The sequence below is a fragment of the Balaenoptera borealis genome, assembly GCF_965194805.1.
Source record: "Balaenoptera borealis genome assembly, chromosome: 6".
NCBI classification, from domain to species: Eukaryota; Metazoa; Chordata; class Mammalia; order Artiodactyla; family Balaenopteridae; genus Balaenoptera; species Balaenoptera borealis.
The window spans coordinates 56,846,811-56,866,140 of NC_138863.1; the positions used below are offsets into that span (position 1 = coordinate 56,846,811).

At 40.3% G+C, this 19,330-nt stretch overlaps 1 protein-coding gene across 4 annotated transcripts in view; it reads left to right on the forward strand.

Annotated features, from left to right (window-relative positions):
• Positions 1-14,145, forward strand: part of LOC309630428 (uncharacterized protein) — a 547,317-nt gene extending 533,172 nt beyond the window's left edge. For 3 of the 4 annotated variants that reach the window (XR_014245658.1, XR_014245659.1, XR_014245660.1), the window contains exon 7: positions 708-14,145. Coding sequence is in view for 1 of the 4 variants with exons in the window: in XM_082395676.1 (XP_082251802.1) it covers positions 7,732-7,745; positions 12,633-12,678 (60 nt within the window). In the remaining 3 variants the exon portion in view is untranslated. The remainder of the gene's footprint in view (positions 1-707) is intronic. The other variant, XM_082395676.1, reaches the window with a different exon arrangement.
• The last annotated feature ends 5,185 nt before the right edge of the window (positions 14,146-19,330 follow it).

The following is a 19,330-nucleotide window of genomic DNA, read 5'->3' on the forward strand; positions in this document are numbered from 1 at the left end:
ATGTGGGTCCAAACATTGCAACGAGCATAGAGTTAAGTGTGCAGAAAAGGGTTAAAGATTTAAGCATGTTGGAGTTGCAGCTGAATGAAGGAGGACCCCAGCTCTTGCATGTCCCATACAGCCATTTTATAGATAGGAGAGGTAGAGAGAAAGCAGTGTGTTTTTTCCAGGGGAAATCAAGAGAAACCAGAGTATATTTCTGACTCAAGAGTTCACGAAGATTGGAGAGAGGTGATGGGCAGGGTGAGGACTGCCCTGAAAGGAGACCAAATACATAACTTAAGCAGTATGCGTGACTAGAAAGATCAGGCCGATAAGGTCACACCTCTGTCCCTGCGACCAGCATGGTCTGCAATTTTCAAACTTCTTTTAGCTCTGGAATCCTGCTGGGGCAGCCACCGCTTAAAGAACCAGTAGTCCTTTCCTCCACTCCTGCTTCCTGCCCCTCTACACCAAATCGCAAGCAAGCATGAGCCCCAGATAGACAGGCTTCCTCTTCAGACCCAAAGTCCAAAGTTGAAGACTCCCATTCAGGTGTTAAATACAAATGGCTGAACCAACACTCAGCTGGTCATATGAAGGTCTTGCCAGGGCCACAGCTACCTACACACAGACTAGACAACCAGCTTTGGAAAGGGAGCAGCCCTGATTTAGGTGCCAGGTAAATCAGTGCTCCATTTCCACATTTCTACTTGTTGTGTCAACAGACATAGCAGAGGATGGGAAATGAGATCCAGTTGCAGTGAGGAGGAAGGATGAAGATGCAGCTCATCATGCACTCCTAACTCATTCTTGAAAGACAAGCCTGAGCGAGCAGACTCCGACCAGAGAAACCCAGCTGGACCACCTAGGCAGCAGTCAGGAGATGGTAGGGCTGTTTTGTGTATGTTTTTTGTTTGCTTGCTCAGTTTTTAATGGAAAAAATGTTGTATCTTTTTGTGCTTTCTGCGCTTTCAAAGTTTGTTAGCATTAAAAATCTATTACTTTTATTGTTAGAAAAATAAACTATGAATATTTTAATAATAGTTCAAACATTGAATTTGATAACTACCACTCCTAAGAATATACACATTTCTTTTAAAACATGATATATAAAGTAATATGTATATGTGTGTACATATACATTTTAAAGGAACCAGGAGTTAGCATAGTACTTCAGAGAAAAATTGTGAATATTGATTTTTTTCCCCTAGTGAGATATTACCTGGGAATCACAGCCAAGGTAGGACTATTTAGACGGCTTTATCATTAACCTTTCTCTGTATGTAAATTCACAGACATCAGACTGTAAAATGTGCTTGCTGCATCACCAAAGGAAACCAAAATCTGGTACAAGCCCTTATTTTGAAAATGAATGCTTCTATCTTCTTTTCAAAGTACTCCGAAAGTTTTTGGGACACCCCATTCTGCAGTTCAGTCATACTCACAGATCACAAAGTCTTTCTTGTGTCTAAGAGCAGACTCTCTCCTGATGCTGTCAACTCAAACTCCCTTTCTTCTGCTTCATCCAGTGAGAGGGAGAAGGCTGGCTAGAGTTCTCCACAGCTCCACCTCACTGCCCAGAGGTTGTTAATTTTGTCTGCCTTCAGCCTTCTCTTCTCCAGGATAAATAACCCACCTCCTTTCTTGTGTACATAGCCTCCAATCCCTGTCATCGTTGTCTTCTTTCTATACGTGAATTCTATGCCATTTTCATACATACGTTTTAAGTTACAGACCTAAAGTGTAATGTTCAAATGAGAGCCTGACCTACAATGAATTTACATAAGGATTACTTCCTGGCTACAAATGATGCTTGTCTTAATACAGCTCAGGATAGTATTTCTTTCTTAATGCCATCACTAGGTTAACGACTCATGTATTTCTGGAATGCTGGATCTCCTCCAGCCAAGTTCATGTCAAAATACGCTCTCTATCTAGCCCTTTCTCCCACCACCAACTACTCCCCAAAGGCAGTCACTGTTAATAAATTTAGATTTTAGTTCTTCCAGCGGTTTCTACTTGAGCTCTAAATAAATAATATGTCTACATCTACCTGTTTTGATTTTTCAACCTTAGACACTCAGTAGCTATTGACTTCTCTACATGAATGATGAAATTTTTCACTCATTCCTTCTCTATCTTCTCCCCAGTTTAGGTTAATTCATGATTTTTTAGTTCTTCAGTTGGGTAGATGTATAACTTATCCATATGTATAACTTACAATTATCCCTCCACTTCTGGATCTAGCAGCTTTAGAAAATATTTATTGACCTTAGCACTCTCAGATAAGAAAGTTAACACAGCCCTCCACCTCCAGACTTCTGTCAGAGTATAGCTTTTAGACTGTCAAAGTTTATAATATTTATACTGTTTTATAAATATTATTATGAATTCTGATATTATTATCATAGAAATAGCATTTATTGCAGACACCAGAAAACAAATTAATCCTATGTCACCAAAATCATGCTATTCAAAATAGAGTGTCCTAAGCATCACAGTCAAATGGATTCTCTATTCTTAAACTCCATCAAACCCTCAAAATCATGCCACAACTTAGTTTACTTCTTATTTGAATACTGGATTTTGAGGCAGTTCTATAAATACTATTACTGGTTGCAAGCAGTGGAAGCTGATTAACTTAACAAATTTGTTGGAAGGATATAGGGTCACTCTCAAAACCAAAGAAAAAGCTAGGGATGAATCAACTACAGACTTTCAAGATATTAGACTATGAAACTAGAGACAGATCCTGCTCATTCCTGGGAAAGAGCCCCTGATCGGCCTACCTTGGATCACAAGCTAGGAGTAGGACACTTGATTGACAGTCCCATCAAGTTTGCATGCAATGGTGAAGGGTAGTTCTCAAAAAATAAAATCAAGTTGCTGTCACCAGAACAAGCTGGGTAGACTTAACAACAGCATTTATCACCTATGATAGCAGTTGTCACATTTTAATTAATAAATAATTTGGGTAGTTATCTGTTTGACATTGTCCTTTCCCATCAGATTTCACAAAGAGAGGTTACATATATTATTTGTTCTCTTAATCCACATGCCTAGCACAGTATATGGCACATAGAAATACTTACTAAATATTTGTTGAATATTGTTAAAAAAAAAGAAGTGCCAAGGGTTTCTGGGATATACTGCATAGACTACCTGTATTCGTTTACTTTGCTAACAAAATATTTTCAGATGGCTGAATTGCATATTAAAGAAGGGATTATTCTTTCCAATGGTATAACATCATGGAGGAATACAACTTAAGTTTTCCATTGCAAGTATTATATTTTATTTTATTATTATTTTTTGTAAACTTTGGGTTTATTTATTTATTTATTTATTTATTTATTTATTTATTTATGGCTGTTTTGGGTCTTTGTTTCTGCGCGAGGGCTTTCTCTAGTTGCCGCAAGTGGGGGCGACTCTTCATCGCGGTGCGCGGGCCTCTCATTATCGCGGCCTCTCTTGTAGCGGAGCACAGGCTCCAGACGCGCAGGCTCAGTAATTGTGGCTCACAGGCCTAGTTGCTCCGCGGCATGTGGGATCCTCCCAGACCAGGACTCGAACCCATGTCCCCTGCATTGGCAGGCAGATTCTCAACCACTGCGCCACCAGGGAAGCCCCAAGTATTATATTTTAAAAGAAGAATATCTCTCAAAACTTCTGGATAGTGGCAGGATCCCATGATCTTACACATTGCCCAAACAACTAATGGTTTCCAATGACCTGATCCAAAGAACTAGTCGGCAGTTTGAATGTTCAGTATTCATTCAGGATTTCATAGCCTGTGGCTCTCTGCAGCCAGGATTCGACACAGCAATATTTAAGGCCTGATCTAATATCTCCTTTGTAAAGCTCCCCATTCTCCCAAGGAGTGAATCCTTTTCCCCACTCCTCTCCATGCCACTTTGCCCACTTCGTCACAAATTGAGGGAGAGTTATTTGTTTATGTACCTGCCTCTCCATCTAAACTATGAGTCCTATAAAAGAAGAAAGTCTGTCTGATTCACCTTTGTATCCCCAGTGCCTAACAAATAGGAAGCATTTATTAAACGTTTATTTAATCTAAACACTCAGTCTAAGTAAAGTCTTTGACAAAGAAATATAATGAGTTCAAAGAAATACCAGACTCTAAAGGGAGAAGGTTTTATCATCTAAAATAATAAGATCATAAAAAGAAAAGACAAGAAGGAATGGAGGGAGGGAGAGAATGAAGGAGGGAAGAAGGGAGGAAAGAAGGAAGGAAGGGAGGGAGGGAGGGAGGGAGGAAGGAGAATGTTAGTGCTCTAAGCTGTAGAGAAATTTTAAGTTATTTTTCAAATATACCCGTTCATGGATAGACCGTAAGGGCTTTAATATCTCTAAATCACAAGATGACAAAAGAAACAATTAGGAATGCAGAAATGGTCCTCTCTAAAGTTTTCATTCTTACATATCAATCAAGGAGAATGTTAATGAGGAGGCTTCAGCGGGAGTCAATAATTCCTCACCAATATCAGAAATTTAGTTTCACTTTTCAGAGGCTGTTGGTGGCCATGCTTGCGAAATCAAGACTGTAATTCATCTCCAGACAATAACAATTATTACCGATTACTAAGAAATAAGTCAACAAAGATATTTTCCTGTTTACATTCTTATCAGACTGTATCAGAACCATCTGTTTTCAAGTTTGTTGTTGCTGGGGGTTTTTTTTATCCCAAGGGATAAATACTCCACATTGTTCTCAGACTATATGCATGCGAAACTGCCTCTTGCTGCACAGCTGCAATGTTCACTGAAACATTCGTGTAGGGAAAAAACACATATTCTTCTGGGAAAGAAAATGAAAAGAAGTAGATGATCTCTCTGAATTTACTCTATCTTCAAACGAAGGATATGTTGGGGGTCTGTCCCATCTCTAATTACCATCTCCTCATTTGAATGGGTGACTATTGATTTTGCTAAAAGTATACAATGTGGAATTTTAGACACTAAAGTAACTCCAACCTAGAAAACACAGTAAAAAACTCCACTAATACAAGAAAGATTCTACAATTTTAAAACAAATAATATGCGACCTCTTTATGCCGTTGTTCATCAATGCCTATCTCCTGTGATAAAAGCAATAAGTTTCCCTCCTTTGAAGACAGTTATAATTGCTCTATTGCCAAGGAAGCGAGAGTGGGAGATTTAAATCGTGGTACTGACAGAGTTGCTGCATGGCTTTGGGCGAGCAATTAACCTTTGGTGTCTCAGTTACTTCATCTGTAAAATAGGGATAAGGGTTTTTGCACAGGTGTGATGCCTGGACTAATTAGTACAGTTATCATTATTGATGGGAAAATAATGTTGGTCACTGATTTTGCATCTTATGTTCACACCGGGGAATCATTTTTATCTCCTCTACATTGAATCATTTTTTAAGGAGTCTGTAAAAAATGATAATGATAAATGATGAGAATAGCCACATATTGCAGGCTGGCACAACACAGTTAAAATGGACCATGTCCACGTAGGTGCATAGCCTTCATGAATTATCTTTTGATCATTTGTATTTATCACTTAGATGTTTTCTAAATTTAGACTAAACATGTAAACTATGAAAATGAGGAAACTGTTCAAGGCCCACACTGAACTGGTAAACTGTACTGCAGCAAAAGGCTTTCCAGTTTATTGGTGGGTGACATTATGACAGTACTAGAGTAGTTTAGGCTTGAGCCATACAATTTAGGGTAATCAAAGTCAAGTAAAAGTATGCACTGAAGATAGTGCTCATATGACATCTAAAGCCCTCACTTCCATGTGCATATCTGCCCTGCAAGAACTGCAGCTCTAATAGCCAGGGACCAGGACAGACCACGGAGGTACAGGAGATGCCAGCTTTGCCAGAGTGGGAGCATCGGCGCTGGGCACAGTAGGGCATCCTTACAGGAGAGCACAGGTGATGTATCTCGAGTCAACGAGAGAGACAGAGGCGAGGACGACAAAAATGGGGACTCCCTGCTCATCTAGTACTCCTAAGTGCTCTTTCTGTTTCCTAAGTCAGGGTGAAATATCTGCTTTAAAAAAAGTTACCTTTACATGTCGGCAAAAATGGCAATGAACCATAGAGGGAAACATAAAAGATGGAAGTGCTCCAAATGTCAGTACTCAACGCCGTAACCTCTGCATCCTTTTGTGTAGACACGTGATGTTCGCAGGTCCAAAACTTCTCCCCACGGCTTCTCATACTCAGAGATTTTCTCCCAGCAGAGAATTCTCTTTTCTTGAACTGAGTAAACATCAAGCCTCAAATCTCTAATGTCTCCCAAGAAATTAGCCTCTTGACAAGTCATTCGCACTAAAGACTCTGTCCCTTTCCTCCATACTTGCCTCAAAATTACAGGCAACAACTTCCGAATGGAAACATAGCTGTTGCCGTTTTCGTATTATCCTCACCGATCATACGAAACGTAAAAATTAGCATTTCTAGCAGGATTAAAACTGCTAACACAACTTCTCTCTGTCCTACACCATTAAACGTGATTAGAAATCCCTTCACGATTAACATTCATCTCGCTGTACCGTGCTTGAAGGTTAATAATATCCACCCTCTCCTGAGAGAGGGGGAGGGGAGGTCTTTATTCAATGGAGAGAGGCAATTTCCCCTTCCGTCCACTAGAGGGGGGCTCCGCGGGGCCGGCCGGAGGATGGCAGAGACACCGAGACACACACAGCATCCCGCCCTGCTCGCCTGCACTGTAGTTGGTAAGATGAAGCAACATTAGTATTCATCGTTCTCTATTCTTCACCCTCTGTAGGTTTTAACTTCTCATAAAGCCCCTTCACAAATGCCGGACGGCCGTGTTGGCCTGGAGGGAAAAAAAAGATCGACCTACCATCTTAAAACAATATCCAGTCTAATTCTTCTAAGTCAACACTGCGTGAGATAAATACACAACCTGTAAGAACAGATCCTAAGTTTAAAACCTTCGTTTATTCTGTAGCAGCACGTGTGCGCTGCAGAAGTGGATACGGAATGAACGGTGCGTGGACGTTCTAGGGAAAAGCATCTCCATTATACACAATGCATAAAGAAATGTACCTAGCCCTTAGCACACCGGCTGTTTCTGCTTATGGGACTGAGTTATCCATGAAATGCAGTAGGACATTTTGTAGTAAATATCCTACTTGACGGGCTTTTTTAGACCTACCCACCTATGCAGGTTTGTATAATTAAGGAAGAAATAGACATTTTAGCAATGAAAGACAAACCTTATATTTTTCCCTCATCAAAATACATTGTGTTCTAAGAAAGAAGGGGTGGGGAATGAGCCTGTTTTGAGTGGACTCTACCTAGATGGTAAAGCAAAATATAATACCTTTCTCTATCTGTAATATTGTTCAGCGTAGCAAACTCTTTTGCTTGTTACAGTACAGTAAATGGGGTGTTTAATTTGGGATTCAATGTAGTCTAGTGTCAAGGTGCAGCAGTTTTATTACAGAAATACAGTTTTATTGGAGGCTGAAGATTTAATTTCCATCTTATGTCAAGAGCCATAAACGGTGTGCCTCTTTTACATTTTGCATAGCATTTGGTATGTGTAATTCCTGGTCTAATTTTAGAGTTTGAAAAGGTGGAAGAGTCACAGTATGTAGATTCAGATTCTTCAACATTTCAGCCACAAATGCCATTTTAAAATGAGTAATTTTCTGTTTCTTAGTCACGTATTTGAAATTATTTCTTCTCTCCCCTGATTGAATTCTGCACTACATCCTCTCCAGTCCTTCCTAATGAGGTAAGCCACAAAGTTACCCAAAGAACACCCTTGGGTTGGAACAAATGCTTTCTTTGTTTAAATTTGTCTACTGGTTGGTATTTTACTTAAAAGTAAGACGATCAGATGATCTGGATAGTTTGCCTTCTATTGTGCGTCGTATCTGTCAGGGTCACATGTTAATGTCTGTTCTTATGGATGCATTTGGAATCAAATAATTTGTAAATGTATTGGGAGGATCGAATTTGAAAGAAATAAATGATGATACCTATAAAGCTATATCAACATTGAAATCCAAATTTGGGGAATTGTGTCATTATCCTTCCTTCAAATATATTTATTACCAGAAACACACACACACACACACACACACACACACACACAGAGTAGATGCTGCTCTTCCATCTGTTTGCCCTTTACAGCATTAATTCTCCACATCAACAGTTCATACCTTCTCTTTACCACCAGGTGGAGCCATTTGTTTATGGACATCTGTCCATTTCCTTTTTCTCCAAGATGCTACCAGATAAATAGCTCCGGAGTTAACATATTGTGGCAAGCATGAAAATTTAACGCCCACAGATTAAAAAAAAGTAAAGCTTTTTCAGGCATTGGTATAACAAACCTTGCCGTAAGAGTCCTCTTGCTACTAGATTTAATAGCTTTACGCACGTTCCTATTTACAATTTCTGCACACCAAAGAAAATAATATTGTTGTGTGTACCATGAACAGTGTTGCAGGTCTATTTTATGTAGCACCATCGTTTTTATAATCTCAAATGTTTGGAAACTTCATTCAAATGGCAAAAAAATACTCTATGCTGTGAGCCTCTGTTTTCTTCAGTCTTAAAAATATACACCTCATAGAGAAGAAAATGTTTTCCTTCAGACAAAAGAGAGTGGTGATTCAGCTGTAGGCAGTAAGGGGAAATGTCAGATTCTTCTCTCGGTCAAATTTATCTCTCTTCGATTTGAGGTCCAGTGAAAGGTAAGTCAAAATCTATCTTACCTTTGGTTCTATTTAGGAGCTAGTTCAAAATGAATACTAGTAGCAAAGTTCAATTATTACATTGTTCAATTTTAATATTTTTATTTTAAGAAATTAATCAAAGAGTTTCTCATGAACAAAAGGCAGTAAGATAAGAAAAATTTAGAAGCCTGATTTGCATGTGCAAATAACTGTGGAATGAGCTCACCTAAACTCACTTGCCAATGACCTCAACCTTGATCTGGAAAGATCATTTATTCACAAGTAAAACTTTACATTCTCTATGCTAACACTGTCTTGGATCTTTCCTTAAGGTAGATTACTAACTGTGACGTTGGACAGTCTATTCATAACATCTGCATTTACCAACATCATGGAGTTACGTGTGTAACTGAAATATCATTTCTGTTGCATTCTTTATTTTAATCAGGATTTACTCTCTTTGTATCATATGTATCTAAAATTTTCCTTGAGCATCTGCAAAGCAGTGAGTGGAGGAAGATCTGTGTATATGCTTTATTGAATTCGTCCCTGGGCCTGAGAAATCTGGCTTTTCTCTCGTATGTGAACTGGTTCTGGGAGCCGAGATGGGAGGCTGTCTGCAAAGAAGCCCTCATACAACAAAATGCTGGAACCACCATTTTGCTGTCCGCTCTCACACAATGAAATGGTGGCACAGAAAACAGTTAACACATTGTGCCCACGAGAGTCGTCTTTGAAAGTATTCTACTCTCTGATCCAAATATCTAGCTGCTTTTTAAAATGTTGCTACTAAGGGGCTAAAGATTTTCATTTTCTTTAAGTGTATAAAACTTGTGCGTGTGTGTGTGTGTAATGCTGGAAGCATCGGCTGTGTACATTCAACTGAAGGATGGAAAGAACTCATCAAAAATGCACACTTATTTTAGCAAACCTGAATAAAAGCCCAGATCCTGAGAACCGCTTCTAACAGCTCACAAAAGCTGTACGGTGAATTTGGCCCTGACGCCTCCTTTCGTTTTAGCATTCACGGCGTGCAACTGCGAGTGAGGAAATTTAAGAGAGTTGGGGGTTTTTTCCCTTCTTTTTTTAAAAAAATTAAAAGCAGGCCCACATTTGACTCTCACCTGGGAGACCCCACGCTCGCATTTTTTTATGGGAGGAAAAAAAACCAGAACAAAACAAGGACCCAAGATCCCTTCCTCTTTCACTTCTGTTCTTATTTTTAATCATTAAAAATGCTTCTTTGGCTGCGTTTAAGTGTGGAAATTCTCATTTTTCTGCAGTGCTTCAGACTCACATAGGCTCCTTGGGGACGCGGTAAGGAGCTAACCAACTGCACATGGGAAATGAGGATTTTCATGGTTAGAAAAACGGCAGTGTTTGGTAATTTTCCACATGGAGTCAAAGTCACGAGTGACTTTTTTCTTTCAAACATAATGACTTGACTTGAGCACTTGGTGTAGAGTTGTAGGTTCGAATTTGAACGCATCAAAATGTCTTACTGAATTTAACTTGACTTCTTTTTATAAATCTTTCCACTATTTTCAAGTGCATAATAAGTAGATTAAAACGGGACACCCTCTCTCTCCATAACCCCCTCCTCCCTCCACAGAGAGAATTATAAAAAGCTACTGTCTATAAATAAAATATAGCCCTGGAGGACCCACCAGCAGGTTATGTAATATGTGGCATAGACCACCAGGGGCTGAACTGAAACCACTAATACTTTTTTCATAGGATCATTAGCTAGAGTGAAACAAGGTACCCAAGTGAAAGGCTGAGGAAGCTGACCTGGCTCATTATGTTTGTGTGCCTTTAATTATTTTTTGCGTTGAAATTAAACACAAATATTCAGTTTTATCATTTAAACATATTGTCACCCAAATACAGCACACTACTTTTCATATTTTTAATGATTCATAATGTAGTATGTTGTGATCAATATTTACAGTTGGTTTCAATAAATACTAAAACTCTTGTGAAAAATGCAATTTAAATTTAAGGCTAAGGAGAGGTTATTAGTTAATTTTTTTCCCTGCTGTACTTTATGAGATAAAATCAATTGATTTGTTTTGAAATTTAGATCTTAAATTAAAATCTTCCTCCAACCAAGATGAGTAGGTCTGGGGCTCATGGAACCAGCTTGCATGTATTCTTGACCTTGTGCTGACAGTCACCAGGAAGGGTATGTTCCCTTTATAATAGCTGCTTTACAATTTTGGAGGCGTTGCTAGACTTTTACATGCACTAATGTTAGTTGCCCCATGTACCTTACATAAAGCCAATTCAATAAATTTAGGACTGTGGTTGAGAAATAAATGTCATGTCAGTAACCCTCAACTAGATATCAGAAGAAAGAGTATGTGATTGTTTAGTCCAAAAATTAAGTTTCATGTTTTTAATTGGTGTCATAGCCTGTCCTAAGTCTATAGCGCTTAAATTAAAGGCAACCACATTAACCTGGAAAGGAAACATAATAACAACTCCTTTCATCCCCTGGCTCAAATGTTTTTATGCTCAACCCTAATTTTTGTTAAAAACACTTTCAGGCAAAGACAACAGGAAACGGTAAACATGGCAACACCATGAAAATAATTTTCTGATGCATTATTTCTCTCCGTGTCCAAAGAGTGAGTTGTACAGGGTGCAGAGGAAACCGCTGTATCATTAAACCCAATGCCGACGAAAACAGCCACCCTTCCAGCAAAATGGATACCCCTCCTCATTTCATAAATCTTGTTCCCAACTAGACTAAAGCCAGGAATTGACTCTCGATCACATCAATGGCCTGAAACTGGTGTATCACAGTAGGACGTTCAAAGGGAATCAGGAGTATCCAGCAACAACTTCAGGGGCAGGGATGCAATTATAACTGACAGCCAGATGTCTGGCCAGGCTGCTGTAATACCCATCAAGGCTGCAAATGGTCTTGGGTCCTCTTCATCCAAACAGGGAATGATATACGGATAAACACCAATACCACAAATCATCAACACAAACCGAAACGATGCCGTGGCTGATCAAGATTTCAGATATCAAGAGTTGGCCAACTTCTCCCCTATCTTCCCCTCTCCCCCGCTTCCCGCCCCCTTTCCCAAACAAAAAGCTTGTTAGTGGTTGAGGGCCCCATGGGAAATGTTTTTACACCCGGTGCCAAATGCTAATCCTTCACTGAAGCCTTTAGTGTATTTAAATGTTTCAGTTATGGGGGCAAAAGGGATTCCAATAGAAATTACTTAGGGAATATGGAGATTTAATAATTTGGCTAAGTGTATATTACATTTATTGGACTTCCTCTTTAATTAAGGATTATCTTAAAAGAGCACATTACAATTCAAAGAGAATAGGAATTTATTTTAATTATCATTTAAGCAATAACCAGCATAAAACTTTGTGTTCCTTAAATATATGTTTGGGATGGGAGAGGGGGGATATAAGTAAATTCTCTTAGTAGATTATATAACGTTTCTTAACCTATCTAGATACACATATTTCTTCATTTTCACAGATTCCATATTGTATTGTCTTGAAATACTTTTTTTTTAGAACTAGATTTGACATGCATTTGTGATTCATAAACTGTTACAGATGTCAAGCCATTCTAATCTGAATATGGATAAAGGATTCTGGGGAAAACTCAGTAAAATTGTCTTATTTTGTAAAAACGGTTTGAATTTTTAATTAAATTAATTAATTGAATTAAGTTCATGGTATTAAGTATTTGCAAAAATAATAGAACCATATTCAACATATTTATTATTTTAGTGAGTATCGGTGGATTTTTCAGTGCCATGAATGGTTTCGCAGGTTTCATGGCATCTCTTAGAGTAAATGAAAATTATGTCTTTTCAAGAAAACTCCTCTTTCATGAAATTTTTACAAACGTGTTTAGACTTAATATATCAAATACATTTCCCTTTTGTGACGTTCTTCTCTAGGGCTCCTGGATCCAAACCCATTTTGAGGTCTCAGCTTTCTCAATAAAAATGTCAAAGCCAGAGGTCTTTCAAAGTAGCTGCTGAGAACACGGAGGCCCTTTCTGCACTGCCAGTCTGACAGGGTCCTGGGTCTCCATCCCAGACAGGCTTCACAGGGACACACACAAGCAGCTCTCCAAACAGAGAAGCATCTCATGCTATTGCCTTTCCCTGAAACAACACTTCCAGAAAATATGCTGACCAAGAAGAAACAGCAGGGGTGAGAGAAGTGGCCAGAGCACTCACAACATCTTAACAAGCACTAATTAAATGTCTTGCTTTTAAAATACGGCTTAAGAAAGCCAAATACGGGGCTTCCCTGGTGGCGCAGTGGTTGAGAATCTGCCTGCCAATGCAGGGGACACGGGTTCGAGCCCTGGTCTGGGAAGATCCCACATGCCGCGGAGCAACTGGGCCCGTGAGCCACAACTACTGAACCTGCACGTCTGGAGCCTGTGCTCCGCAACAAGAGAGGCCGCGATAGTGAGAAGCCCGCGCACCGCGATGAAGAGTGGCCCCCACTTGCCGCAACTAGAGAAAGCCCTCGCACAGAAACGAAGACCCAACACAGCCAAAAAAAATAAAATAAATAATAATAAAAAATGAAAACTGACATGTGCTATTACAAAGTAGGTGCAGCTGAAGAAAAATGCTTAAAAAAAAAAAAAAAAAGAAAGCCAAATACAATAACTTCTTACAGATGGTTTTAGGAACTAACAAGAGCTGTAGGAAATGGTGTAGTCATAAGGATCAGTGTCCCCAAAGTCTCCTACAGCCATTAGTGACGAGGTGCTGTGCACTTTAGGAAGAAATGATGAGACTCTGTCTGATGTGAAGCTGGTTATTTTTTTTCCTCATTTGTCTCTGAAGGGAATTTTGCATGTGTTTTAGTGCATTACACAGTCAATTATTGAAACGGCCAGTCAATTGAATATAAAAAGAGCATTAGCAGCCTTGAAATCTATTTTTCTGATGAGGTACAAAGCCAGGCTGAAAAAGAATTGTGAATACCAAGAAGGCAGGAACTGTGTTTTGTCATATCGATAGCCCCAGTTCCAATACATAGTGGGCATTTGATAACTGTTTGATCATTTATTGAACAAATATTCTTTCAGTGGTTATGCTATACCAGACATGGGCTGTTTTGGAGATAAAGTAGTCAAGAAGACAGACAAGGTACCTACATTTTGGAATCTATAGTCTGTGTGAAAATATTTGTTAAAGAGTGGGATGGATGGATGGATGGTTGGATGGGTGGGCAAATGAGTATAAAAGAAAAGTGTTTCTCAGATACAGGTCTGACATTCCTTTAGGATGAGACCCTCGGGCTGAGCTCATCGCAAAGAAATGTAAAGCCAGATTCCCAGGTAAGATGGTTCAAGACAAACCCAGTGGCAGCAACTGGCTTCAGCATCAGCCTGAAAATAGGTGTTGCCATGGCAATCTGAGTTTCAGGTGATGGTGCAGCTAAAGTTAAGTGTATAAGTTAAGTGTATAAAGTTAAGTGTACTGTTCAAGATGACTATTAGCACTGGCGTTCCTGGTAGAATCTCAAGAAATGCTTCTGGTAATAGAGGAAAATACAGGCCTAATATTTAAAAAAAAATTTTTTTTACCTTCAAAGTATGACTAAAACACTAAAGGGTGGGATATCTCTGTTTGACTCTATTATTAAGAAGAGATCTCTTGTTTCCAGGTATTAGTGTAATACCCCTCCGGAAGATATGTCTTGCTGGCCTCAAACTGCCTTTCACTCTGGCAGACCTCTTGATCTCCTTGCTGTCTTTTTCAAAAAATCCTATTCCCATTTGCCTTGTATTCAGCTGCATAATAGTGCCATTCTACACCTTGTCTATACTCATGATGCAAAAAAGAACAAGAAGACTCAATGGAGGGGCTGGAGATGGTCAAGCCTGCTCTTTCCCAAGCAGCTGACTGAGTGCTTTGGGGCTGGAAGACGCACTGAGCTGGAGGCTGTGTCACAGGAGCTTCAGGTAAGGCTGGTTGGAACACTGAGTCAGTCTAGCCAGGCCCCTGCAGGGCTGGGGACAGGACATCAGAGAAGAAAATCCTGCCAACCTGGATGTTTTCCATAAAAGAACAAGTTAACTGAATTTTCCATTTCCAACTGGTTGCTTTGCAGTATAATGAATAGGAATTTCTGAATGACTGAGTTGAAGGCCTAGGACCTGACCCCACAGAAACCCCTGTACCAAGTCACTCCTGTTTATCAACACTACTTACCAACCACCACCATCACCCTTCACAAAAAAAGAGTCCTCACTGGATGTGATGTGATTCATTTCATACATTCACTCAACAAACATGTACTAAGAAGCTCTTCAGTGTCATTTGTTGAATAGATCTAGATAGGCAAGTTGGTAGGGGGAAAAAAGGCTGCCGAAGGCGGTTATAAGGGTAAAAATGATTGAAATTGTAGCATTATGAATATAAACTTCAGCCTTGAGAGAGTCCAAAAGCTAAAGGAAGCAAGGCTGCTTTTCTCTAATGCCATGGGCTAGGAAGGAGTGTTTTTGGTAACTCAGCTGATGAAGATGATGAGTGGTGATGGTGACAGTGGGGACGACCATCCACAAGGCGATCGCTGGCACTCAATTCCTTATATTCAGTTTGTTATTTAATTGCCACACAAACCTGTTAAATAGGACTCATTATTCCCATTTTACAGATGAAGAAACTGAGGCTCCAAGAGGTTAAGTAACACCTAGTAAATGGTAGAATTTACTACCATTCCAACTTCAGTCATCTGCCCCCAAAGCCCGCAGGATTAGATGGCCTCTCTCCCATGGTCTAATTGCTTATATTTGAGCCCATTATATTTTCAAGTCAAAATCTAGGTGATTTTCACTCACACATGTGAGAGTTGGGTGAATATTTTTGAAACCAGGTCTGGAATCCCATTAAGATGGTTTTTTAAATGCATATTTAAATGCAACACTCACAAGTGCAGTCCAAATGTTAGTTAATATTTGACGAGATCCAAATCTCATCCTTCGTGTTCTCTTTTACATCAGACCTCTTCAAGAGGTGCCACAGAAGTCATGTTTCAGATCCAAAAGGCGTTGCTCTTGAGGGCATTATGCTGTGCGAAATAAGTCAGAGAAAGACGGTAACTGTATGATCTCACTTATATGTGGATAAAAAATAACAAACTCATGGACACAGAGATCAGATTTGTGGCTACCAGAGGCAGGAGGTGGTGGGTGGGGAATTAGGTGAAGGTGGTCAAAAGGTACAAATCTGCAGTTCTAAGATCCATAAATTCTAGGAATGTAATGTGCAGCATGGTGACTATACTCAACAATACTATATTGTATACTGGAAAGTAGCTAAGAGCGTAGATCTTAAAAGTTCTCATCACAAGGGAAACAAACTGGAACATGAGGTGATGAATGTTAACAAATCTTACTGTGGTAATTGTTTTGCAATATGCAAATTTTGCAAACATGCCATTTGCATTATATTGTATATCTTAAACTTAGACAATGTCATATATCGATTCTATCTCAATAAAACCAGGGCTGGGGGGGAGTTTGCCCTTTCCTCCCTGGACAGTACAGTATTGCCTGAAAGCTGCCGCTGTGGCAGTCCCGGAGCCCACATACACGATGCTTAGCAGGAATGTCCTCAGAGGTTGGGACGCTGGCAGGGAGGGAGGGAGAATGGCGGAGGAAAGGCAAAGTTAGCGAAGCACAGGGCGAAGGAGAGAGAGAAACCTGCTCTCCTGCCTTCCTTTCCAATCCCCGGAGCAGCACCATGGTCACCTCATAAACAGCCATTTGTCATCACCCCCCAGCTGGCTTCCCCCAACACAGGCCAGCCTCAGCAGAGAACTGCTCCCAGAAAGGAGCCAATGAGGTGTGATGAGGCAGAAGACCCAGAAGTCTTGGCTTGTCCTCTGAAACATCTGAGCTCAGGCAAGCCATGAGCCTCTCTGGGCCCCTCTCAGTTTCCTCCTCTGTGAAATGAAATAACGATCAGGTGCATTTCCCCAAATACCAAGCAGCTAATGAGGTCATGTATTTTCAATAGCTTCACCGAGTTATAACTGGCATATAATAAACTGCACGTATTTGAAAAATAATGCATTTGAAAGAGCACTTGTAAACCACAAAACTCTCATCTCTACCAGGCTCAGAATCTCCCAGTAGGGCCCTAATTTTTTAAGCCATTCTCCGTTGAGTTTTGAAGAGCCTTTGTAAGTGGGCTGCCCCTTCCCTGGCCAACCTCATTTCTCACCACTTCCTGGTGCAGACTCTCTGATACAGTAAGACCAGCCTTCTTCATTAACATTCTTTCAAGGGGCTTTTCCCTGGAACACCAACAGCAAGCCCCAGGCTCCCACCACTCATGTCCCAGCCCCTTCGTTCTCCTGCACACAGTCAGCGCTTGAACACTGAGGCCGTACCCTCTGCCAAGCACTGTTCTAGGTGCTGCAGATGCTTCTGCGAGCAAGAAAGACAAGGTTCACTGGCCTCCGCAGCTCCCACCCCCGAGAGAGCTCTCCGAGGTCAACCTGCTGTTCTCCTGCCAGAGCCATCCTTCCCTAACCAAGTCTCCCAGCTCCAGTTCCCTCTCCTAGGAAATCTCTATTCCTGTTAACTAATATCCTATCCCTCTTTTTTCCTATAGCACCTGTAGGCTGTTTCGTGTAATTTTATGTTGCAAAATTCTCACAGGTGTAAGCACCATACAGGGATCTACTTTTGCCATATCCTCATAACCCAAAGTAGACATAATGAAATGCTTATTGATTTCAACGGAGTCCATCAGAAAGGGAGGGCGTGTGTGAGAAACTTTCTGAAGGAACAGAACCCATCATTGCCCCTCCATGTCACCTGCACCGTGGGCTGGTAGATCCTGTTGGGAGGGTGGCACTAGCAAGGACAGACTGATTCACGGCTTGTCCAAAGCCAACCACAGGGGAAGCCATGCTCAAGGACACCTTCCTGCCGCCAGCGAAAGGAAGACTAGTGTCTCCTAGCAACCAGATTCCAGCGGCTTCCTGTCCTCACAGCCTGCCAGGGCTCGCTGCTTTGTTGCCTTGGGTTTTGCATTTTGGCATTGCTGATCATTGCATTCATTCTCAATTCCCAAACTTTAGGAATAAGGTCTGATCTGCAGGCTAGCTGACTAGGTTAGAGCTGAGAACCATTTCGTTCATAACACGCTTTCAGCAATCACATAATTTTCAGGGAGAAGAACGTTTGCTCTTAGCTTAAAAAGGGTGGATACGTTTTTTCAAGATTTTATTTATATCAGAGCAGTTGGTTTGAAAGATACATAAGAAGGAAAAAGTATACTTCTTTCCATCAAATAATCAAAAAGTACTGACCTTTTCAAAAAAGATGCACTATCATTCGGTTATAGCAATAAACTTTAACATGGCAAATTCACAGCTGCAGAAAGGCAAGTCAAATTTGAAGAAAATGACTCAAGATCCTTAAAAGTTTTGATGGCTTAAAATTATATCTGCTGCCAAATGGCTCGAGTATCATCAATTCTCTCTTTCCAGAGATTTCCAACTTCAGTTCTATTGTCCATAGTGCTACATTTTTATGTTAGTGAGGTTAAATTCAGCAGATGATGTTGCCTTTTTAGTTTTCTCTTGTTCTTATCAAATATTCAGCAAGACACAATACGGTACTCATCTATTTTTTAAAAAATATATTCAGACTTCATAGTGAAGTGTTCAAAACCAACTCTAAATATAGGCTTAAGTCCCAAAACTCTATACATGTGAGTTAAGATTCTGATTACTTTTCTCTTTCAAAAAGGAGAAGCCCGAGTTAGAAAGGTGAGTTGAGTGCTCAGAGGACTGCTCAACCCAGAACTCTTGCCCCGCAACACCGTCGGTGCTTGGTCTTGAGTACCCAGCAGTGAATCCGGGCTCATGAGCCTGCAGCCTCTCTGTTCATGCAGGGAGGGAGCTTGGGCTCTGCAGAGTCATGAGCGCCTTGGAGAAACCTCATTTCCTCCCACTTTCCCTCCCCTTCTCCCAGCAATAAAGTCACGAGTCAAAGATGCATTCTAACCATTCTGGTGGTGGTGGAATCTCACCAACCCAAGATTGAGCCGTTCCTTCTCAAGAAAAGTATAGGGTTTAACAGGCAGCTGCTATCGGCTTTCATCTTTTCATCATCCACTTTTGAAATCTAGCTTTGGATGTACTTTTACTAAGGGGGTGTTAAATATTCCCTAGAACATCTCTCTCTCATGAGCTCTTTGATGACCTCTTTTGGGGTTCTACACACATGTGTTTCAAGGGTGCAGAATTAGTCATGTGGTTAAAGCAGAACACTCCTGCACTTCCCTTTGCTTGCCATTAAGTAACCTTGTATGTGGATCAAGGCTTTCCTTATTGTCTCGGTTTGTTCTTTATTCCCTGAAATGGTCAGGACACCTGTCAACTGTCTCGGGAGAATGAATATCTTTAAAGCCCGTAAAGAACTTTTGATGAAAAGGAAAAAGTGCTCTGCCACCCACTTGTCTGAGTTCTGCTGTTTTAGTTTTTAATTGCCTGCCATGCAACTCCATTCACCTGTTGTTTTAATACTTCAGGTAAATTCAGTTTAATCATATTTTTCCAAAGGGGGAAAAGAGTAACCCTGACTTCTTCTCTGGCTCTTTTCAAACAT